This window comes from Musca autumnalis, unplaced genomic scaffold (genome assembly GCF_047663935.1).
Source record: "Musca autumnalis isolate F117 unplaced genomic scaffold, ASM4766393v1 scaffold_5, whole genome shotgun sequence".
In the NCBI taxonomy this organism is placed as follows: domain Eukaryota; kingdom Metazoa; phylum Arthropoda; class Insecta; order Diptera; family Muscidae; genus Musca; species Musca autumnalis.
Window position 1 is genome coordinate 166,110,645 of NW_027412088.1, and position 26,272 is coordinate 166,136,916.

Here is a 26,272-nt window from a genome sequence, read left to right on the forward strand (position 1 = left end):
TGGGTACAGAGACCTATACCGCCAAATTTCTGGTTGAATGTTTAATGCCCCACCAAGGACTGAATGCCAAATTTCAGCCATTTCGGTTTGATATTGAGACTACTGCCTTCAAAGTACCGAAAATCGGGAAGTATCGTTGTATGGGGCTATATGAAAAAAAATATCGGCAAATTTCTTGTGGAAAGTTGTATACCCCCCAACGAAGACTAATTACCCAATTTCATCCATTTCGGTGGAATATTGAGCCACAACTTTACAAATACCGAACATTGGGGGGTACCATTCTTTGATGGATTCATGCAGACGTGGACCTACACCGGCAAATATCTTGAGGAATGTTTTATATCCCCAGCGGACCAGCCTAGATCGACTCAGAAATTTATCCTGATCAAAAGTATCTACGGGGATGTTATTCTGAATGAAATCTGACACTTTTTAAAATGAGGTTTTTGATTTCCTTTTGTTTTTGCTGTGATGATGCTGCTCATAAGCAAAACATTTTAGTATATTTTCAGATTTTTTTTATTAAAGATTCCAGAGATATCGCGCTTTGAAAAAGTGGAATTCTGTTTTTTTTATCAGCTGTCTAATAAAACATAGAAAAAAATTTGCACTGTGGGCTTGGATGTAATTTTCGCGATTTAATATTTAAAATAAATTTCTATCAATTATTGTACTCCTTAATTTTTTTGTATTAAACTACGATTGATTACAAAAATTTTAAGTCCTACGTGTGAAAGATTTATTATTTTACTAAAATAAAACAATATTAAATTTTTTAATATTTGTTTTATTTGGGAATTTATCTTAAACATCTTAAAAACTGCGTCATTTTTCGATATCAAAAATGGTTTAGCAAATAGTGTATCAGCATTAGTGGGCATTACTGAATTAAGTTTATTTGTGCCCGCGATAGTTTTAGCCATTGCATATTTCAAACTCAAATCTTCTTTCGTATTTAAATAATCATCATCTAAAAAAATAATAATATTTGGTAGATTATTCTGTTCGGATGCCCAGTCACATAATTCCCAAGCTGTACTTATTTGATCAATCAATAAACTAACAATCAATTTAGTTAGTTATGGACTTATGGACTTAGGTGAGATTTCTTGTCTACTGTTTGAGATATTTTGTTCATTGACGTTGACTTCAGTAAAGGATTGAGAATGTTGGTACATATGGTTCTAGAAGGTTGTCAATATCAGCTAATAGTGCAAAACGATTTTGGGAATTCCCATCTATATTTAGAAACATTTCAAAAGATTCACAAACCCTCAGACGTTTGGTTTGAGGTTGACAATTTTTGACGAAATCTTCTCTCATCTGTAGCTTTGGATTTGTATCTTGAATTAAGGGCTACATTTTTGGTCTTCTAAATTACAATGGAAATTTCGGAAGTGATCATTGATATTTTACGGTTATATCCACATTTAACCAAACATGCTTAGGGTTGCACTCTACTGTAGAGAATGGTAGGTAAAGATACATGCTCTGATATAACCACATAGAATTGTACCACGTCTTGGAATAGCCCTATAAAGCGCCCAATTTCAGGTACTTCAATTATTATTTGGCATTTAGGGTTTCCACGGGTCAAGAAACATCTCCACAAAAATGTTGGCCTTAGGTCCACGTTTGGAATAGCTCCCATATAACCGTACCGATTTCAGGCATATACTTTAAAGATTTTAGCTACATTTTTGACAACCATTGTTTGGCATTTTGAGTGTCCAGTGGTCAAAAAACATCTTCACAAATCTTTAGCTTGTGTTGTTATAAAAAAAGTAAACAAACTTTAAGTTCGGCCGGGCAGAACTTTTTATACCTTCTACCAAGGCGTATTCATATAAGGTAAATGCATGAATTACAACAACTAACAAATATACAAAAACAACATTGTTGTTATTGAAAATTATTTGTCAAGATAAATATCGAATAATAGGATCGTTCCAAAAATTTGTTCAGGAAAAACATAAATACATGTTGAAAATCGCCTAAAATAGAACAAATTTTAATCAAAATGTAAATATAGAGCATTCAGAACTCACGTAGGTCATTGTTATTACACGTTTACAGTGAAAAGAAGAATTTTATTGTAGCAAATTTCGAAGTTTCAAATTTAATGAGTACACCCTATTACATTTTGAAAACTAAATTTACAAAAAAGTAAGAATACAGCTGATTGTCACTTCTACCTGGTATAAATATGCCTTGCCTTCTACCATGAAAAATATTTTGTGACCACAGAAACCTAAATGCCTATATAAGGTCAAAAAATTTATCAAACAATTTTTTCAATCGGCCGCCACCTTTATATGGGGGCTATGTCAAAGACTGGACCTTCGTTCACACACAAACCTTTGTAACCACAGAAACCTAAATGCCTATATAAGGTCAGAAAATTTATCAAAAGAAAAAAAAAGATTTGTGAGCGCAGAGCACCTCAAGTCAAATAACAGGTAGTTCGGTAAAAATTTTAGTTAAAATCTCTAAAAACAACGAAAGTCGGGAGGTACCATTATATGGGGGCTATACCAGCACATGGACTGTGTTGACAATTTTTGGTGGATAAGTTTTATGACCACTGGAAACAATAAATTTTAAATATCAGGTAGGTCGGTTAACATTTTCGAAATACTTATAATACGAAGATACTGTTATATGGGGGCTATACCAAAAAATTGACATATGTCGACAATTTTTGGTGAAAACGTTTTGTGATCTTTTGGAAACTTAAACGTCAAATTACAGGTAGTTCGATCAAACAATTTTGCTAAAACTCTCAAAACACCGAAAATATGGCGGTATCGTTATATGGGGCCTACACCAAAATATTGACCTATGTTGATTATTTTTGGTGGACATATTTTGTGACCTTTGATAACGTCAAATGTCAAATTGCAGGTAGTTCGACCAAAAATGTAGCTAAAATCCTTAAAATACCGAAAATCGGGAGGTATGTTTATAGCAGATATAGCCCATTTTCGAACTTGATCTGCATATGGAAAAAATACAATCGGGTGCAAAAATATAGCGTTTTAGCTCAATTATTGCGGACGCTAGAGTGATTACAACAGACGGACAAGGTTATATCGACTCAGAATTGTATTCTGATTAACTGTATGGTCGCAAATGATTATTCCAATGCGTTACAAACGGTAAAAACAAACTTAATAAACCCTATATACTATGGTCGAGGGTATAAAAATAAGAGAACAGATGAGGATATGTGACGATATGCAGAACTTTAATTTTCGTTTTCTATAGCAAATCTATTTAATACAATTCACTTTAAACATTTTGATTTTTAAACTGCTTTACAAAAATTAATTTATTTTCAATATTAACACTTACATAAGTTAATACACATATATTTCTAAAAAGATACATTATTATGATAGAAATAAAAACAACAAAATGTTCATTAGGGCTTTACAAAAAAGATAATAAAGATAATTGCCATTCACTCAAGCAATATCGGCATGTTCCTTATGATAACATTCTAACATCATAAAAGCTGTTTCACAGTGGTCACTGCCTTTCATTTTACCGCATTTTTCCATGGTGGCCTTGAGTTTTTCCTCACCCACACTGGGACCCATTTTCTCCATTACCACTGAGGTCTGTATTACACCATCAACAAGGACACCAGCTTTTGTTAGGAAACAATTGGCATAACATTTTACTTTATGATCAGCCTTAGCAAATTCGCCCTTTGCAAATAGCGCTACCTGTTCGGGGGTAATCTGTTCCTGCGCTATACAGTCGGCGGCAATTTGAGCGGCCTTTTCTTTATGGTCTTCTGGTACTTTAACAGGCTTCGGAAAAGGGTAAAAAATTTAGCCTAAATTTGTTAAATAGGTTTTACATTATATTTACCACATGTCCCAGAATTGGTCCAAACAAATGTATTACAAAAATCGCGGCAATGAGAACTTTCATTTTTGTCGAATTGTAAAGAGTTTCAATTTTATTTGCTTCTGTTGAAGAAATGAACGGTGATGATCGTATTTATAGTGGAATTTCATTGATGGATTTTCCATTAGGGCAATGATGCATAACTTTCCATTTATATCAATTTGGGAGTACTCTAACAAAATATTTATATCTGCGATAAGCTGGGCTACAGTATTAATGGCAAAAGTTATTAAGATGTGTGGGAAGTGCTACTTCTATTATTAAATTTCATAGGGAATTACGTAGAGGGGATGGTGGGGGACATTCAAGTCTCTTCAAACTATTACTGTGTGTTCTCTTCAACATTATTTACATACATATGTATATAAACTAAATTCTTAAAATATAGATGACATAAATTATGCGCCCAAAAGTACAAGTAGTTTAGTGGCGGCAGCCGTCCTGTGAAAGTTTATTAGCGGCCGCGGAGATCATATGAAAATAGACAAGTAATGGTCAGCTTAGAAACAGCTGTCCGATAATAGTTGATGACAACTTCTACTTGCTAGTTAGAGCTAAGATATCGTAACGTCGTTAAGTCTTCGCAGCCCCAATAAATTTGGATCAGGGATCTTTGGACGAAGACTGATTTCGTGGGTATGGGGTTATGTAAACGGGGTACGATTTGTGGCGCCATTTCGAATTAATCGGCTAAAGAACAATAAGGCAACATGATTTGATGGACTTTCTGTCGAATTGTTGAAGACCGGTGGCGACTTAAGCCCTCGGTACCTAAGCGATTTTCTTTCTTGCTTAAGTTCTTTCTGGAGAAAGACTAAAAGGCAAAGTTTGAATTTGGAATTTGGTAAGCAAGAATATCATGCTGCCTTTTCTGATAATAAGTATGTATCAGTTGATTAGCACAGTTTGCTGGAGGAATGCATACCCAACGACTGAAACCTCAGTCAGCTATGTTCCTTACACAAGAAAGGGAAAAATACGGTTTGTGCCAAATGCAGAGGCATAAGTCTCCACACATCGCAAATAAAGTGCAGTCGGTCGTATTGTGTGTCGGTCGTATTGTGGTCAGTGTAATAGTCGGGTCATACCAATGCAGTTTTAAATCTGGTCAGTCTACAATAGACCAAATCATGAAACAGATATTCACACATACCAACTATTCGTCACCTATTATGCCTCCTTTGCCAGCTCAATAACCTCAGATGTTGTTCCAAGCCTTATCTTTGGTATCTGTAAAATTAATACTATTAAGCTGAAAACACATACAACGTTTGAGTAAAGTTTTATTTCATTTCTGGTAGAAGAATAAAGAAAAATTGATACTTAGCAGCACCTTGTCTTTTATTCGTCTACCAGAAATGACACAAAACTTTACTCAAACGTTGGATGTGTTTGGGGCTTTATGAAAAATAAGATTAACTAACACATGATCAATATTTTAAAAGCATAATAATCTCTCTTCGAACAAAAATCATAATCTACGAAACTCAGTTACTACCCGTACCACATAGGTACGGATACAAATCTTGCAAAAAAGACGAGGTAAAAGATGGCGTGTTTGTGAGAAAAGTTTTTCGCGAGATTTATAAACAAATGTGCGTTGACAGTGAATAGCGGCGTCATATGAACCTCGAGATGTACCAACCCACCGACATCGATATAGTAAAACATATAAAGCTATATCTCTTGAGTTGGCTAAGTCCTGTCAATAAGATGGACCACCGTCAGAGAGGCACACGAATGCGGAAGGCCAAAATTCTTAGTTCGACTTATGGAACACAGCGTTCTGTTTAGAGTAAAAACCACCTACGTAAGTAAGTATTTTTTTGTCAGGGGAATTCAACTCATCCAGAGATAAAGGAAATCTCAATACTTAGGACCACTCCTTCAAACTCCTCTCTCACTAAAGTGTTTAGTATCTCCTAAACTAAAAGAGATAGAGCATTAAAAGTACGCTTATAGAAAAGTCGTGATATCTCCGAAACTAGAAGAGATAGAGCATTAAAAGTACACTTATTGAAAAGTCGTGATATCTCCGAAACTAGAATAGATAGAGCATCAAAAGTACACCTATAAAAAAGTCGTGATATCTCCGAAACTAGAAGAGATAGAGCATTAAAAGTACACTTATTGAAAAGTCGTGATATCTCCGAAACTAGAAGAGATGGAGCATTAAATGTACACCTATAAAAAAGGCATGATATCTCCGAAACTAGAAGAGATAGAACATTAAAAGTACACCTATAAAAAAGTCGTGATATCTCCGAAACTAGGAGAAATAGAGCATTAAAAGTACACTTATAGAAAAGCCGTGATATCTTCGAAACTAAGAGAGATAGAGCATTAAAAGTACACTTAAAGAAAGGTCGCGACATCGCCGAAACTAGAAGAGATAGAGCATTAAAAGTACACTTAAAGAAAAGTCGCGATATCTCCGAAATTAGAAGAGATAGAGCATTAACAGTACACCTAAAAAAAGTCGTGGTATCTCCGAACCTAGAAGAGATAGGGCATTAGAAGTACAATTATAGCTAAGTCGTGATATCTCTGAAACTAGAAGAGATAGAGCATTAAAAGTACACTTATAGAAAAGTCGTGATATCTCCGAAACTGGAAGAGGTGGAGCATTAAAAGTACACTTATAGAAAGTCGTGATATCTCCGAAACTAGAAGAGATAGAGCATTAAAAGTACACTTATAGAAAAGTCGTGATATCTCCGAAACTAGAAGAAATAGAGCATTAAAAGTACACTTATAGAAAAGTCGTGATATCTTCGAAACTAAGAGAGATAGAGCATTTAACGTACACTTAAAGAAAAGTCGCGACATCGCCGAAACTAGAAGAGATAGAGCATTAAAAGTACACTTAAAGAAAAGTCGCGATATCTCCGAAATTAGAAGAGATAGAGCATTAACAGTACAACTAAAAAAGTCGTGGTATCTCCGCAACTAGAAGAGATAGGGCATTAGAAGTACAATTATAGCTAAGTCGTGATATCTCCGAAACTAAAAGAGATAGAGCATTAAAAGTACACTTATAAAAAAGTCGTAATATCTCCGAAACTAGAAGAGATAGAGGATTAAAAGTACACTTAAAGAAAAGTCGCGATATCTCCGAAAATAGAAGAGATATAGCATTAACAGTACACTTATAGAAAAGCCGTGATATCTCCGAAACTAGAAGAGATAGAACATTAAAAGTACACTTATAGAAAATTCGTGGTATCTCCGAAACTAGAAGAGATAGGGCATTAGAAGTACAATTATAGCTAAGTCGTGATATCTCCGAAACTAGAAGAGATAGAGCATTAAAAATACACTCATAGAAAAGTCGTGATATCTCCGAAACTAGAAGAGATAGAGCATTAAAAGTACACTTATAGAAAGTCGTGATATCTCCGAAACTAGAAGAGATAGAGCATTAAAAATACACTCATAGAAAAGTCGTGATATCTCCGAAACTAGAAGAGATAGAGCATTAAAAGTACACTTATAGAAAACTCGTGATATCTCCGAAACTAGAAGAGATAGAGCATTAAAAATACACTCATAGAAAAGTCGTGATATCTCCGAAACTAGAAGAGGTAGAGCATTAAAAGTACACTTATAGAAAAGTCGTGATATCTCCGAAACTAGAAGAGATAGAGCATTAAAAGTACACTTATAGAAAGTCGTGATATCTCCGAAACTAGAAGAGATAGAGCATTAAAAGTACACTTATAGAAAAGTCGTGATATCTCCGAAACTAGAAGAGATAGAGCATTAAAAGTACACTTATAGAAAGTCGTGATATCTCCGAAACTAGAAGAGATAGAGCATTAAAAATACACTCATAGAAAAGTCGTGATATCTCCGAAACTAGAAGAGATAGAGCATTAAAAGTACACTTATAGAAAAGTCGTGATATCTCCGAAACTAGAAGAGATAGAGCATTAAAAATACACTCATAGAAAAGTCGTGATATCTCCGAAACTAGAAGAGATAGAGCATTAAAAGTACACCTATAAAAAAGTCGTGATATCTTCGAAACTAGAAGAGATAAAAGTACACCTATAAAAAAGTCGTGATATCTCCGAAACTAGAAGAGATAGAGCATTAAAAGTACACTTATAGAAAAGTCGTGATATCTCCGAAACTAGAAGAGATAGAGCATTAAAAGTACACTTATAGAGAAATCGTGATATATCCGAAACTAGAAGAGATAGAGCATTAAAAGTACACCTATCAAAAAGTCGTGATATCTCGGAATCTAGAAGAGATAGAGCATTAAAAGTTCACTTATAGAAAAGTCGTTATATCTCCGAAACTAGAAGAGATAGAGCATTAAAAGTACACCTATAAAAAAGTCGTGATATCTCCGAAACTAGAAGAGATAGGGCATTAAGAGTACACCTATAAGAGATAGAGCATTAAAAGTACACCTATAAAAAAGTCGTGATATCTCCGAAACTAGAAGAGATAGGGCATTAAGAGTACACCTATAAAAAAGTCGTGATATCTCCGAAACTAGAAGAGATAGAGCATTAAAAGTACACCTATAAAAAAGTCGAGATATCTCCGAAACTAGAAGAGATAGAGCATTAAAAGTACACCTATCGAAAAGTAGTGATATCTCCGAAACTAGAAGAGATAGAGCATTAAAAGTACACTTATAGAAAGTCGTGATATCTCCGAATCTAGAAGAGATAGAGCATTAAAAGTACACTCATAGAAAAGTCGAGATATCTCCGAAACTAGAAGAGATAGAGCATTAAAATTACACCTATCGAAAAGTAGGGATATCTCGGAAACTAGAAGAGATAGAGCATTAAAAGTACACTTAAAGAAAAGTCGTGATATCTCCGAAACTAGAAGAGATAGAGCATTAAAAGTACACCTATAAAAAAGTCGTGATATCTCTAAAACTAGGAGAGATAGAGCATTAAAAGTACACCTATAAAAAATTCGCGATATCTCTGAAACTAGAAGAAATAGAGCATTAAAAGACAATTATAGAAAAGTCGTGATATCTCTGAAACAAGAAGAGATAGAGCATTAAAAGTGCACTTTTAGAAATGTCGTGATATCTCCGAAACTAGAAGAGATAGAGCATTAAAAGTACACTTATAGAAAAGACGTGATATCTCCGAAACTAGAAGAGATAGAGGATTAAAGGTACACCTATAAAAAGTCGTGATATCTCCGAAACTAGAAGAGATATAGCATTAAAGGTACACTTAAAGAAAAGTCGTGATATCTCCGAAACTAGAAGAGATAGAGCATTAAAAGTCCACCTATAAAAGAGTCGTGATATCTCTGAAACTAGAAGAAATAGAGCATTAAAAGACAATTATAGAAAAGTCGTGATATCTCTGAAACAAGAAGAGATAGAGCATTAAAAGTGCACTTTTAGAAAAGTCGTGATATCTCCGAAACTAGAAGAGATAGAGCACTAAAAGTAAACTTATAGAAAAGTCGTGATATCTCCGAAACTAGAAGAGATAGAGCATTAAAAGTACACCTGTAGAAAAGTCGTGATATCTCCGAAACTAGAAGAGATAGAGCATTAAAAGTACACTTTTAGAAAAGTCGTGATATCTCCGAAACTAGAAGAGATAGAGCATTAAAAGTCCACCTATAAAAGAGTCGTGATATCTCCGAAACTAGAAGAGATAGAGCATTAAAAGTACACCTATAAAAAAGTCGTGATATCTCCGATACTAGAAGAGATAGAGCATTAAAAGTACACCTATAAAAAAGTCGTGATATCTCCGAAACTAGAAAAGATAGAGCATTAAAAGTACACCTATAAAAAAGTCGTGATATCTCCGAAACTAGAAGAGATAGAGCATTAAAAGTACGCTTATAGAAAAGTCGTGATATCTCCGAAACTAGAAGAGATAGAGCATTAAAAGTACACTTTTAGAAAAGTCGTGATATCTCCGAAACTAGAAGAGATAGAGCATTAAACGTACACCTATAAAAAAGTCGTGATATCTCTGAAACTAGAAGAGATAGAGCATTAAAAGTACACCTATAAAAAGTCGTGATATCTCCGAAACTAGAAGAGATAGAGCAATAGAAGTACGTTTATAGAAACTAGAAGAGATGAGCAATAAAAGTATGCTTTTAGAAAAGTCGTGATATCTCCGAAACTAAAAAAGATAGAGCATTGAAAGTACACTTATAGAAAAGTCGTGATATCTCCGAAACTAGAAGAGATAGAGCATTAAATGTACGCTTCTAGAAATGTCGTGATATCTCCGAAACTAGAAGAGATAGAGCACTAAAAGTGCACTTATAGAAAAGTCGTGATATCTCCGAAACTAGAAGAGATAGAGCATTAAAAGTACACCTATAAAAAAGTCGTGATATCTCCGAAACTAGAAGAGATAGAGCATTAAAAGTACACTTATAGAAAAGCCGTGATATCTCCGGAACTAGAAGAGATAGAGCATTAAAAGTCCACCTATAAAAAAGTCGTGATATCTCCGAAACTAGAAGAGATAGGGCACTAAAAGTACACCTATAAAAAAAGTCGTGATATCTCCGAAACTAGAAGAGATAGAGCATTGAAAGTACACCTATAAAAAAGTCATGATATCTCCGAAACTAGAAGAGACAGAGCATTAAAAGTACACCTATAAAAAGTCGTGATATCTCCGAAACTAGAAGAGATAGAGCATTAGAAGTACACCCATAAAAAAAAGTCGTGATATCTCCGAAACTAGAAGAGATAGAGCATTAAAAGTACACCTATAAAAAAACGTGATATCTACGAAACTAGAAGCGATAGAGCATTATAAGTACACCTTTAAAAAAAGTCGTTATATCTCCGAAACTAGAAGAGATAGAGCATTAAAAGTACACCTATAAAAAAGGCGTGATATCTTCGAAACTAGAAGAGATGGAGAATTAAAAGAACACCTGTAAAAAATTCGTGATATCTCCGAAACTAGAAGAGATAGAGCATTAGAAGTACACCTATAAAAAAGTCGTGATATCTCCGAAACTAGAGGAGATAGAGAATTAAAAGTACACCTATAAAAAAGTCTTGATATCTCCGAAACTAGAAGCGATAGAGCATTAAAAGTACACCTATAAAAAAGTCTTGATATCTCCGAAACTAGAAGAGACAGAGCATTAAAAGTACACCTATAAAAAAGTCGTGATATCTCCGAAACTAGAAGAGATAGAGCATTAGAAGTACGTTTATAGAAACTAGAAGAGATGAGCAATAAAAGTACGCTTTTAGAAAAGTCGTGATATCTCCGAAACTAAAAAAGATAGAGCATTGAGAGTACACTTATAGAAAAGTCGTGATATCTCCGAAACTAGAAGAGATAGAGCATTAAATGTACGCTTATAGAAATGTCGTGATATCTCCGAAACTAGAAGAGATAGGGCACTAAAAGTACACCTATAAAAAAAGTCTTGATATCTCCGAAACTAGAAGAGATAGAGCATTGAAAGTACACCTATAAAAAAGTCATGATATCTCCGAAACTAGAAGAGACAGAGCATTAAAAGTACACCTATAAAAAGTCGTGATATCTCCGAAACTAGAAGAGATAGAGCATTAAAAGTACGCTTATAGAAAAGTCGTGATATCTCCGAAACTTGAAGAGATAGAGCATTAAAAGTACAACTATAAAAAAGTCGTGATATCTCCGAAACTAGAAGAGATATAGCATTAAAAGTACACTTATAGAAAAATCGTGATATCTCCGAAACTAGAAAAGATAGAGCATTAAAAGTACACCTATAAAAAAGGCGTGATATCTTCGAAACTAGAAGAGATGGAGAATTAAAAGTACACCTGTAAAAAATTCGTGATATCTCCGAAACTAGAAGAGATAGAGCATTAAAAGTACACATATAAAAAAGTCGTGATATCTCCGAAACTAGAAGAGACAGAGCATTAAAAGTACACCTATAAAAAAAGTCGTGATATCTCCGAAACTAGAAGAGATAGAGCATTAGAAGTACACCCATAAAAAAAAGTCGTGATATCTCCGAAACTAGAAGAGATAGAGCATTAAAAGTACACCTATAAAAAAAACGTGATATCTACGAAACTAGAAGCGATAGAGCATTATAAGTACAATTATAGAAAAGTCGTGATATCTCCGAAACTAGAAGAGATAGAGCATTAAAAGTACGCTTATAGAAAAGTCGTGATATCTCCGAAACTAGAAGAGATAGAGCATTAAAAGTACACCTATAAAAAACGTGATATCTACGAAACTAGAAGCGACACAGCATTATAAGTACACCTTTAAAAAAAGTCGTTATATCTCCGAAACTAGAAGAGATAGAGCATTAAAAGTACACCTATAGAAAAGTCGTGATATCTCCGAAACAAGAAGAGATAGAGCATTTTAAGTACAATTATAGATAAGTCAAGATATCTCCAAAACTAGAAGAGATAGAGCATTAAAAGTACACCTATAAAAAAGTCGTGATATCTCCGAAACTAGAAAAGATAGAGCATTAAAAGTACAATTATAGATAAGTCAAGATATTTTCGAAACTAGAAGAGATAAAGCATTAAAAGTATACCTATAGAAAAGTCGTGATATCTCCGAAACAAGACGAGATAGAGCATTAAAAGTACACTTATAGAAAAGTCGTGATATCTCCGAAACTAGAAGAGGTAGAGCATTTTAAGTACAATTATAAATAAGTCAAGATATCTCCGAAACTAGAAGAGATAGAGCATTAAAAGTACGCCTATAAAAAAGTCGTGATATCTCCGAAACTAGAAAAGATAGAGCATTAAAAGTACACTTATAGAAAAGTCGTGATATCTCCGAAACTGGAAGATATAGAGCATTGAAAGTACACCTATAAAAAGTAGTGATATTTTCGAAAATAGAAGAGATAGAGCATTAAAAGTACAATTATAGAAAAGTCGTGATATCTCCGAAACTAGAAGACATAGAGCATTAAAAGTAAAATTATAGAAAAGTCGTGATATCTCCGAAACTAGACGAGATAGAGCATTAAAAGTACACTTATAGAAAAGTCGTGATATCTAGGAAACTAGAAGAGATAGAGCATTTTAAGTACAATTATAGATAAGTCAAGATATCTCCGAAACTAGAAGAGATAGAGCATTAAAAGTACACCTATAAAAAAGTCGTGATATCTCCGAAACTAGAAAAGATAGAGCATTAAAAGTACACTTATAGAAAAGTCGCGATATCTCCGAAACTGGAAGATATAGAGCATTGAAAGTACACCTATAAAAAGTCGTGATATTTTCGAAAATAGAAGAGATAGAGCATTAAAAGTACAATTATAGAAAAGTCGTGATATCTCCGAAACTAGAAGACATAGAGCATTAAAAGTACAATTACAGAAAAGTCAAGATATTTTCGAAACTAGAAGAGATAGAGCATTAAAAGTACACTTACAGAAAAGTCGTGATATCTCCGAAACTAGAAAAGATAGAGCATTGTAAGTACAATTATAGATAAGTCAAGATATCTCCGAAACTAGAAGAGATAGAGCATTAAAAGTACACCTATAAAAAAGTCGTGATATCTCCGAAACTAGAAAAGATAGAGCATTAAACGTACAATTATAGATAAGTCAAGATATTTTCGAAACTAGAAGAGATAGAGCATTAAAAGTACACTTATAGAAAAGTCGTGATATCTTCGAAACTTGAAGATAGAGAGCATTGAAAGTACACCTATAAAAAGTCGTGATATTTTCGAAAATAGAAGAGATAGAGCATTGAAAGTACACATATAAAAAAGTCGTGATATCTCCGAAACTAGAAGTGATAGACCATTAATATCTATAGTATATCTATAAAAAAGTCGTAATATCTCCGAAACTAGAACAGATAGAGCATTAAAAGTACAATTATAGAAAAGTCGTGATATCTCCGAAACAAGAAGATATAGAGCATTAAAAGTACACTTATAGAAAAGTCGTGATATCTCCGAAACTGGAAGATAGAGAGCATTGAAAGTACACCTATAAAAAGTCGTGATATCTCCGAAACTAGATGTGATAGACCATTAAAAGTACAATTATAGATAAGTCATGATATCTCCGAAACTAGAAGAGATAGAGCATTAATAGCATATCTATAAAAAAAGTCGTGATATCTCCGAAACTTGAAGAGATAGACATTAAAAGTACACTTATAGAAAAGTCGTGATATCTCCGAAAGCAGAACAGAAAGAGCATATCTCCGAAACTAGAAGAGATAGAGCATTAAAATTACACTTATAGAAAAATCGTGATATCTCCGAAACTAGAATAGATAGAGCATTAAAAGTACACTTATAGAAAAGTCGTGATATCTCCGAAACTAAAAGAGATAGAACATTAAAAGTACGCCTATAGATAAGTCATGATATCTGCGAAACTAGAAGAGATAGAGCATTAAAAGTATATCTATAAAAAAGTCGTGATATCTCCGAAACTAGAAGAGATAGAGCATTAAAAGTATATCTATAAAAAAGTCGTGATATCTCCGAAACTAGAAGAGATAGAGCATTAAAAGTGCACCTATAAAAAGTCGTGATATCTCCGAAACTAGAAGAGATAGAGCATTAAAAGTACACTTATAGAAAAGTCGTGATATCTCCGAAACTAGAAGCGATAGAGCATTAAAAGAACACTTATAGAAAATTCGTGATATCGCCGAAACTAGAAGAGATAGAGTATTAAAAGTACAATTATAGATAAGTCATGATATCTCCGAAACTAGAAGAGATAGAGCATTAAAAGTAAATTTATAAAAAAGTCGTCATATTTCCGAAACTAGAAGCGATAGAGCATTAAAAGTACACTTATAGAAAATTCGTGATATCTCCGAAACTGGAAGAGATAGAGCATTGAAAGTACGCCTATAAAAAGGTCGTGATATCTCAGAAACTAGAAGAGATAGAGCATTAAAAGTACAATTATAGATAAGTCATGATATCTCCGAAACTAGAAGAGATAGAGCATTGAAAGTAAATCTATAAAAAAGTCGTCATATCTCCGAAACTAGTAAAGTACATTTATAGAAAAGTCGTGATATCTCCGAAACTAGTAGAGGTAGAGCATTGAAAGTACACCTATAAAAAATTCGTGATATCTCCGAAACTAGAAGAGATAGAGCATTAAAAGTTCAATTATAGATAAGTCATGATATCTCCGAAACTAGAAGAGATAGAGCATTAAAAGTACACTTATAAAAAAAAAGTCGTGATATCTCCGAAACTAGAAGAGATAGAGCATTAAAAGTACTTTTATAGAAAAGTCGTGATATTTCCGAAACTAAAAGAGATAGAGCATTAAAAGAGCACCTATAAAAAAGGTCGTGATATCTCCGAATCTAGAAGAGATAGAGCATTAAAAGTACACTTATGGAAAAGTCGTGATATCTCCGAAACTAGAAGAGATAGAGCATTAAAAGTACACCTATAAAAAAGTCGTGATATCTCCGAAACTAGGAGAGATAGAGCATTGAAAGTACACCTATAAAAAAGTCGTGATATCTCCGAAACTAGAAGAGATAGAGCATTAAAAGTACAATTATAGATAAGTCATGATATCTCCGAAACTAGAAGAGATAGAGCATTAAAAGTAGATCTATAAAAAAGTCGTCATATCTCCGAAACTAGAAGAGATAGAGCATTAAAAGAACACTTATAAAAAAGTCGTGATATCTCCGAAACTAGAAGAGATAGAGCATTAAAAGTACACTTATAGAAAAGTCGTGATATCTCCGAAACTAAAAGAGATAGAGCATTAAAAGTACACTTATAGAAAAGTCGTGATATCTCCGAAACTGGAAGATATAGAGCATTGAAAGTACACCTATAATAAGTCGTGATATTTTCGAAAATTGAAGAGATAGAGCATTAAAAGTACAATTATAAAAAAGTCGTGATATCTCCGAAACTAGGAGAGATAAAGCATTAAGAATACAAATATAGACAAGTCGTGTTATCTCCGAAACTAGAAGAGATAGAGCATTAAAAGTATATCTACAAAAAAAGTCGTGATATCTCCGAAACTAGAAGAGATAGAGCATTAAAAGTGCACTTATATAGACAGTCGTGATATCTCCGAAACTAGAAGAGATAGAGCTTTAAAAGTACACTTATAGAAAAGTCTTGATATCTCCGAAAGTAGAAAATATATAAATATATATAAAAGTATATCTACAAAAAAAGTCGTGATATCTCCGAAACTAGAAGAGATAGAGCATTAAAAGTGCACTTATATAGACAGTCGTGATATCTCCGAAACTAGAAGAGATAGAGCTTTAAAAGTACACTTATAGAAAAGTCTTGCTATCTCCGAAAGTACACCTATAAAAAAGTCGTGATATCTCCGAAACTAAAAGAGATATATCATTAAAAGTACACTTATAGAAACAACGCCAAATGTTCCAAAACCGAGAGGTATTCTTGCATTTATTTTTATTTTGGTGGTAGACTTGGTTTATTTAGGGCCATCTAAGTAATAGCCAAACGCCTAAAAATTTACAATGGAATTTCCAAAAACATTTTTTTAAGCAACGACATTGATCTTTCTTTTTAAAGTAGGGGATCTGTTTATGGGAACTTTAGGCCCACCACTTCTGCAATCGGTTTTTTTGTTCTGTCATAGACTGAGGGAATTAAGCTGTCTGATTTATGACCCTTGTTTCTGGATCATAGTATTGCATTCAATAAAATTTCACACATGAACTCAAAACCACCCTAACATGAACATTTCCGCACCTCCGAGAATGTCCCCGAAATTGTAAGTCAATTCCAATGAATTTGTTTTCTTTTTTTTGTGTTTTAAAATCTATTTCACATTCACGAAAATTTAATGTATTTATTTTCCCATAAAATTAAATTGTTTTTGAAGATACTAATGGCTAAAAATTAGAGATATAAATGCATTTAACGATTTGTTTTTTGTTTGTTGAACAAATACAATTTTAACTGAAAAATCACAATTGAAATAAATGATCGATTAAAAACCCATACAATTTACATTAAAACTTAAGCCAATAACCGAATTTATGTTGTAATTAAAACAATGCTTTTATTACATGCAGGAAAGCAACTATTAGGTTAAAAAATTGAAATTTTGCTTTTCCTAATTCGTATAATAAGATAAGCTGTATTAATCCTTTCTTGGGTTCTGCAATTTGACTTTTTTACGTACCAAAATTGTTTACATTACAAAGAATTGAAAAAAATCAAATCCACTTAATTTTGTTTGATAATTTATGTGAATTAGTTTAAATGAGCAATAAAAACATAGATTATACAGGTACATTCTCTGAAATTTGTAGGAGAATCGGCTCAGTACTTTCAAGATATATCATATTAACACAAGTAAGGAAAAGATTAAAGTCGGCCGGGGCCGACTATATGATACCCTACACCACTGTGAATATGTAAAATATATATTGGCAGCTATACCGAAATCTGAACCGATTCCAAAATAATATAGCACACTTATTTCTGGACCAATTTCCGTCACACATTCCAAATTTCATCGAAATCGCACATATACATATAGCGTGTTTTGTAGAGCAAATACATAAAATCGGGAGAAAATATATATGGGAGCTATATTCAAATCTAAACCGATCTCGATATAATTTGACACATTTATTCCTTGACCGAATTCAGTGACACATTCCAAATTTCATAGAAATCGGTCATATATAGCGTGTTTTGTGCATCAAATACGTAAAGTCGGCCGAAAATATATGTGGGAGCTATAACCTGAACCGATTTCAATATAATTCGGCACATCTATTTCTATACCAAATTCCATCACACATTCCAAATTTCATTGAAATCGGACATATATACCGTGTTTGGTGCATAAATTACATGAAATCGGCCGAAAATATATATGGGAGCTATATATATATCTGAATTAATTTCGATATAATTTGGCACATATATTTCTAAGCCAAATTTCATCACATATATTCCAAATTTGGGGACCATATATGTAAACGTTCATTAGATATTTGCATACTAAATCTACATATTTTTGGGGTAACTCCGATCCGGATGCTATATCTCCAGATCAACGCGGAATTTCAAAAATTCATATAGTCTATTTTACTTTCAGGCGATGTTGCAATATACCCTGAAATCTTCAGGAAGATCGTTTATGCGGTTTTTGAGTCTTTAAGGCAAACAAACAAACGTACAAACATTTTTCTATTTTATATGTATAGATGGAGGGTATACAAATCTATAAAAATTTATATTATGTGAGTGTTAATATTAATATTTTATTGTAATTAAAACTGAAAATTTTCCACTGTTTGGCTAAAATCTTCTTTTTTTATTTTCTGTAAATAAAGTGTGAAATTCATGCACGGATATACATACATAATACAAATTCATACCTTTGAATAATAATTATAACTATTCATATAATTTCAGTTGGCAATTTGTAAATAAGTTTTTAATTGCTTCTGAACATAAAAGCAACAAATGAATTGCATTTTTTCAACAAAACATCATTTATAGTATTAACAACTGGTGGTTTGTACATAGTTTCCGGTATCACAAAACATTACTGAATTTAATTGATGAAAGATTTACGTGATATTTGTATGATAATAACTGTTTAGCTGTCCTAAAAAACTGAACAATTAACTATCAGCTTCAAGTGATTTTTTAATTTTTTATTTTATACGATGCAGGCAATAAAATGGACAATTAAAAATTAAAATTGGTAATATAATTTACTTTAATATCAATGAAGTTAGAAATAAATTTTAGTAAAAACGTTGCTAATGCAATCACGTGATGATCCTGCATTGATATTTGCGAGCTAAATGCTGAATTTAAAAAATACGGGGGCTACACGAAAACTATCTTGCCTAGGCAAAACCTCGTGTTGCCAGGCGCCACTTGATTTTTTTGGACAGTTTGACTGTTTTTAGCCTATACGTACTCAGGGCAGTTTGTCATCCGACCATGTGTTGTGTTGTTTACAGTGACTTGAAAAAATCACTTTGCAAAAACTATGAAAATTAACTTGTGAAGATTTTCGTCCGATCATTTTTCACAAATTTCGACGTGGATAATAGCGGCAAGACTGCATTGATCAAATTAAATTTTTGTATGTTGAATTCAATCGTAGCCGACACTATCAAAAAAAACCATGGTCGTGAGGGTCGCCTGAAATCGGCGTTGTGCCACAAAAAAATTAAGCCGTGCGAGTAATGTTTTTGATGGTTAAATCCAATAATTAATTCGTTTGTTAATCGTTTTTAAATATTTTATTTAAATTCAATATTTTCAAAATTCAAATTGAAATTACAACTTATTTATTTGAAAGGAAATTGAAAAGTGACAAAATATAAAAAATATGTTTTACAGGAAATGAAAATTATGAATAACTGTAAATTCAAATATGTTGATAAGTAGAATTATACAAAGTATTGATATTATAATTATGAAGAGAACAAATCTATAAATTAATCATTTATAATAAAATGTGTGTTATATCTGTTTATAATTGCACTAATGGAAATAAAGGGAAGAAGGAATGATATTTAGCTATTTAACTTTTTAAGAAAATAAACAGATTATTAAATTAAATTATAAAATGAATAAATATAATTATTATATTCGTAATGATAATACTATCATTACTTCTCCCCCATTAAACAATAATATAATTTTGTATTTTTTGGAGTACAATTCAAAATAGAGATTTAAAATATGTGACTGGATTAATAAAGCTACTTGTATTACGAACATTTCAAAATAAATACTATTACATACATATATATTGGGATTATTTATCATAAATTATATTCATAAATTATATAAATTATATTAGACATATTGAGATGTTTTTACTAATCCTTTATATTTGGCTTCACGTTTTATATTATTATTGTGAACATTGTTTAAATCACTGAATCTGAATTTAGGTTCTTCTTTATGTCGCAGAGATTTATAATTTTTTATATATCCCATTTCTCTTTCTTCACTATAAAATTCTCTATTTAAATTTTTCTTCTCAACGTTATTTTTCTTATATTTCAGAATTTTGTTATTTATATCTTCTTTGTTGCACTGACCAAATTCAATTACAAAAGGCTTTTCTTTAGTAACAGAGTGAAAGCTATTATTATAATATTCGATTGCTTTACTCATTTTATCTTTGATGCTTAAAGATTTTTCTTCTATATATAAAACCCTAATTTTTTCGGAAAGAGTATTATGCAATCTTTCTATGTCGGCATTTCCTGTATGTGTATTGGGTTTAACTAAATGTAATTCTATGCCTTCATCTTTCAAGAATTCTTTAATGTTTATACTTTTGAACTCATTATCAGTTATAAATTTTTTAATGCTTCCTTTTTGCGATTTATACAGTCTTATTTTTTCTATTATAGTTTGATTTGTTCTATCTTCTAAGTAATAAGCAGTTGCAAATTTGGAAAATCTATCTATGAATGTTAAAAAGTTAGACTTTGAATTTGTATAAATGTCCATATGTATTATTTGACCTGTATCTGTGGGGGTTTCTGTGAATTTGAATTTGTCTTTAATAGGCTTTCGATCAAACTTTGATTGATTGCAGATATCACAGTTGTTTATATATTTTTGTATAAGTATTTTCAAATTAGGGTAATATATCTTTCTCTTAAGGCCCTCATAATTTTCAGTAATTCCAGTATGTCCTGTTTCATATTTGTGATAGTGGTGGATTTGCTGATATGTTTCATCCTCAGAGTTCAAATCCTTCAAAAAATAGGCACATCTAACAAATTTAACAGAATTATTACCTTCAAAAATTTCCTTTAATTTCTTCTGTAGTATATTATATTTATGATCATCTAATTCGGTAAATATCCCAACTTTCCCTTTATTTATATTGTCATTTAATATTGTTTCAAGATTGTTCTGTAGGTCAATAGAAGATATATAAATACGTTTATTACCATGTTTAGTTTCAGCATTGTTTGGTTTGTTATCTGTTAATATTATTTGGGTTTTAAAACGGTTAACGGCCGTATCTAATAGTCCGATATAATCTGGATCGCCTTCTTGTTGTGAATGTACTGTCTCCAAATCAGAATCATTATTGTTGTACAACGAGCTGATTTCATCATCAAGATGATTTATCTCTCCAGTATCGCTATTAATTCTGCTAAGGAAATCCGCTACATTATTATCCTTGCCTCTTATATAATTAACATTTATATTGAACTCGCTAAGTTTCAACATCCATCTGAAAAGTCGTGGATTTAAATCCCTACTTTGTGCTTTAACAAAGAGCCATCTTAAGGGCTGGTGATCTGAAAGGACTTCGAATTTTACACCATAAAGATAAGGACGAAAATATTTCGTAGCCCAAACGATCGCCAGAAGTTCTTTTTCAGTAGCTGAATAATTTAATTCGTGCTGATTTAATGTTCTACTGGCATAGCAGATTGGGTGTCCATTTTGTTGTAATACAGCACCAATCGCGGTATTACTAGCATCAGTAGACAATTGAAAAGGCTTCTCAAAGTCCGGGTACTTAAGCACCGGTGCTTGAGTTAGAATATTTTTTAATTTTTCAAATGCATTGATGTAGTTGGGATCGTTTATATTAAGTTTTACTCCTTTTCTAAGATATCTAATCATAGGAAAAGCTACATTGGAAAAATCTTTAATAAATTTCCTGTAATAGCCAGCCATACTTAGGAAAGACTTTATTCCTTTAACATTTTGAGGAAGTTGAAGTTTTAAAATACTTTCAATTTTTGATGGATTTGGTTTTACTCCATTCGTTGTTAATAGATGTCCTAAATACAATGTCTCCTTAGCGAAAAATGTACATTTATTTATTTGAATCTTCAGATTCGCTTCTCTTAGCTTTTTAAATATTAAATTTATGTTTGTTATATGTTCCTGGAAGCTAGTAGAGAATACGAGAATATCGTCTAAATATACAACACATATCTTATTTATGAATTCTCGAAGAACATTATTAGTTAAACGTTGGAAAGTTGCAGGTGCATTTTTTAGACCAAACGGCATTCTTATAAACTTATAATGTCCATTAGGTGTAGAAAAGGCAGTTTTACACCTATCTTCTGGCTTAACTAATATTTGATGGAATCCCTTTGCCAAATCAATGGTAGAAAAATATTGAGCTCTGCCCAATTTATCTAAAATATTTTCTATATTTGGTATTGGGAATTTATCATCTACCGTAATTTCATTTAATTTGCGATAATCTATAACCAAACGAAACTTCTTTTCTCCGGAAAAATCTACTTTCTTTGGCACTATCCACAAAGGGCTATTATATGGAGAATTGCTTTCAACAATTATTCCCAGTTTCAACATATCCTCTATTTGATTATAAATTTCCTGCTCATATATATGTGGGTAACGATACATTTTAGTATATATAGGTTTGTCATTTATTGTTTTTATTTCATGTTGTACAACATCTGTGTTTCCTAATATTTGCCCTTCAGTGTATATTAAATCACTGAAAGAGTCTAAAATATTTTCTAAGGCTAAGGGTAAATCTGTTATTATTTCATATAATACATCAGTTTTACTGTTCAGTGATGAAAAACATATTTTCTCTTTCAAAAGTTTTCTTTCATATTCTAACAATTTACTTTCGCTCAACAAAGATGTCGTGGAGCCGGTATCAATTAATGCTTTGATTCTATTTTTTCCTATTGTAAGATTTATTATTGGAAGTGGCCGTTTGAGGCAGTTAAATGAAAAATTAATATGATCTCCCCCTTCTTCTGGACACTGAATCACAGAATCAAGGTGCTCGATCTTCATCTCACTCTGCATTGGCTGTCCAAAACAACCACTATTACCAAATTCAGAATTTTGTTTATTGTTGAAATTATTTGTTAGGCAACTATTATCGTTATTATAATTACTTGGAAAATGTTGGAGGTTAGTTTGATAGTTACAATTTTGTTTGATGAAATATGGATTACGATTAATGTTATTTGGATTATTCCTGTTCTGTAAGTGTAGAGTATTTGTTGCTCTAGTTTGGTTTCGGTTGTTATAATCTGATCTTAAAGTTCTTTCATTGCTATTGAAGCTCTGACTATTGCTGTAGTTTCGGAGTATGTTTCCTCTATGTTGTGTTTGGTTTGTATTATTACTGATCAATTGTTCACTATTTCTAATTAGCCCTTGTTGTTCAAGCAAGTTGTACGCATCTCTTAATTTCGATACGTTTCTGTTTATAACAACTGAAGCCAAATTTACATCTATATTATTAACAAAAGTTCTTAAAATTATTTTCTCTGAATTTTTAGGACTAAACTCTATAGGCTTCTCTAAATCATATTCATATTTTTCGTTTAACTTGCAAAGAATATTTAACAAATGATTATAATAGCTAACTATACCATTATTTTTTGCTCCAAATGCCTCTTGAAAAAGTTGATGGTATGATTCCTTTACTCCGAAATTTGCAATTAATATATTCTTCGTTTCTGTCCAATTTGGATTAGGCCCCAAAGATCTCAGTACATGGAGAGCCTCTCCTTGAATTTTATTCAAAATAATTCTATTGAAAATATAGCTTCTTGCATCAGTATTGGTTTCAACCAATGAAAGTACGGTATCCACTTCTCTTATAAAAGATGTGAGTGCATAACTGTTATCGCTTCTAAATTCTTTAATACGTTGTGCATCCTTAAGGACATCATTTATTGAAAGAACTAGGGATAGTCGAATGTTATTATTATTTTGATTATTTGAAGATTCCATTTTTTATACTTCCCTTTTTCAAAAAATTAAAATTGATAGATTTGTTTTTTGCAATATGTTTGTATTTCTTTCCCTCCAAAAATTGATTAACGTTTTGCTATATGAATTTGCGTTCTCTTCAAAATTTGAAATTTATTGATTCGTTTATAAATAAATTCGTTTTCCCTCCAAAATTTGAAATTAAAAAATTGACTTATTTGTTCTTTATCCTCTAAAGCTTAAGCTTTTTGAATTGCAGATTCTTTCCTTTTATCTTGAAAGCTTCAGCTTCTTGAAATAAAGGATCCTATATCGACTGCGCCAGTAATGTTTTTGATGGTTAAATCCAATAATTAATTCCTTTGTTAATCGTTTTTAAATATTTTATTTAAATTCAATATTTTCAAAATTCAAATTGAAATTACAACTTATTTATTTGAAAGGAAATTGAAAAGTGACAAAATATAAAAAATATGTTTTACAGGAAATGAAAATTATGAATAACTGTAAATTCAAATATGTTGATAAGTAGAATTATACAAAGTATTGATATTATAATTATGAAGAGAACAAATCTATAAATTAATCATTTATAATAAAATGTGTGTTATATCTGTTTATAATTGCACTAATGGAAATAAAGGGAAGAAGGAATGATATTTAGCTATTTAACTTTTTAAGAAAATAAACAGATTATTAAATTAAATTATAAAATGAATAAATATAATTATTATATTCGTAATGATAATACTATCATTACTTGCGCGAACGGATAATGCAAGATCGCAATCTTATATACCGTGAGATAGAGGCATCCTTGGGAAATGCTGAATTTAAAAAATACGGGGGCTACACGAAAACTATCTTGCCTAGGCAAAACCTCGTGTTGCCAGGCGCCACTTGATTTTTTTGGACAGTTTGACTGTTTTTAGCCTATACGTACTCAGGGCAGTTTGTCATTCGACCATGTGTTGTGTTGTTTACAGTGACTTGAAAAAATCACTTTGCAAAAACTATGAAAATTAACTTGTGAAGATTTTCGTCCGATCATTTTTCACAAATTTCGACGTGGATAATAGCGGCTAGACTGCATTGATCAAATTAAATTTTTGTATGTTGAATTCAATCGTAGCCGACACTATCAAAAAAAACCATGGTCGTGAGGGTCGCCTGAAATCGGCGTTGTGCCAGAAAAAAATTAAGCCGTGCGTGAACGGATAATGCAAGATCGCCATCTTATATACCGTGAGATAGAGGCATCCTTGGGAATTCTTTCAATAGCTAACATTTGATATTGCATGAACACCTGGCCGAAAAAATGGATTTTTCTCGTTAGGTCCAGCAAAATTTGACAATCGCTAAAAAGAGATATTGGTGTAAAGAAATTGCGAGTAAAAAACGATTTATAAGATCGTCACAGACGATAAATCTTAGATGCATGCTTAAGAGTCCGAAACAAAACATGAATCGACCGTTTAGGTCTTCGAAAGCGAGGCAATTCCAACGAAAGTTGTTCATGTAAGAAGCACTTCGAAGCAAATGGTCGCCAGATTTTTATGCCCTACACCACACTGTGGTCTTTGGTCTTTGTCTTTGTGCATTTGTATGTAACATACAAAAGGAAACGAAATAGACCCATAGTTCCTTTTGGGGATATACATATAATCACTTTCTGAGTCGATTTATGCATGTCCGTCCGTCTGTCCATGTATTTTTGTTCGCAACGTACAGGTCGCATTTTTGTCCGATTCAGCTGAAAATTGGGGACTAAAATTTTAGCCATTTAGCCATAGGAAGAACGCTATTGCTTTTGGTGAAAATCGGTTCAGATTTGGATATAGCTCCCATATATATTTTCGCGTATTTGCTGCACCAAACACGCTATATACGTCCAATTTTAATGAAATTTTGAATGTGTGGCTGAATTCGGTCTACAAATAAGTGTGCCAAATTAAATCGAAATCGGTTCAGATTTGGATATAGCTCCCATATACATTTTCGCCCGATTTCACGTATTTGCTGCACCAAACACGCTATATACGTCCAATTTTAATGAAATTTTGAATGTGTGGCTGAATTCGGTCTACAAATAAGTGTGCCAAATTAAATCGAAATCGGTTCAGATTTGGATATAGCTCCCATATACATTTTCGCCCGATTTCACGTATTTTCTGTTCCAAACACGCTATATACGTCCGATTTTGGTGAAATTTGGGATGTGTGACTAAATTCAATCTCGAAATAAGTATGCCAAATTATATCGAAATCGGTTCAGATTTGGATATAGCTCCCATATATATTTTCGCTCGATTTCACTTATTTGCTGCACCAAACACGCTATATAAGTCCGATTTCAATGATTTTTGGAATGTGTGACTGAGTTCGGTCTGGAAATAAATGTGCCAAATTATATCGAAATCGGTTAAAATGTGGATATAGCTCCGATTTATATTTTACATATTCACAGTGGTGTAGGGTATCATATAGTCGGCCCTGCCCGACATTGATCCTTTCCTTACTGGTTTTTTATTAATTTTTTTTTTTCATTTTTACAAAATTACAAAGTTATGTTGTCCCAGCGCACAGTGCGAAATATGGGCACTTTAGTGGAACTTTACTCATAACTTTTAATGTAAAGGACG

General features: G+C 32.4%; 1 protein-coding gene across 1 annotated transcript; it reads right to left on the reverse strand.

The window, feature by feature from the left end:
- Positions 1-3,437: 3,437 nt before the first annotated feature.
- On the reverse strand, positions 3,438-3,970 carry LOC141405047 (general odorant-binding protein 56d-like). The gene is made up of 2 exons (XM_073989017.1): positions 3,883-3,970; positions 3,438-3,821 (listed from the first exon to the last, which is right to left on the reverse strand). The coding sequence occupies exons 1-2, from the start codon at positions 3,943-3,945 to the stop codon at positions 3,471-3,473; spliced, it is 414 nt and encodes a 137-aa protein (XP_073845118.1). The 5' UTR covers positions 3,946-3,970; the 3' UTR covers positions 3,438-3,470.
- Positions 3,971-26,272: the final 22,302 nt, after the last annotated feature.

What these genes read in the sequence shown, in the direction of transcription:
- LOC141405047 (XM_073989017.1), bottom strand. Translation starts at nt 3,945, where the DNA reads ATGAAAGTTCTCATTGCCGCGATTTTTGTAATACATTTGTTTGGACCA. An exon ending in GACCAATTCTGGGACATGTG is followed by an intron (nt 3,822 to 3,882) that starts GTAAATATAATG and finishes CCTTTTCCGAAG; the next exon opens with CCTGTTAAAGTACCAGAAGA.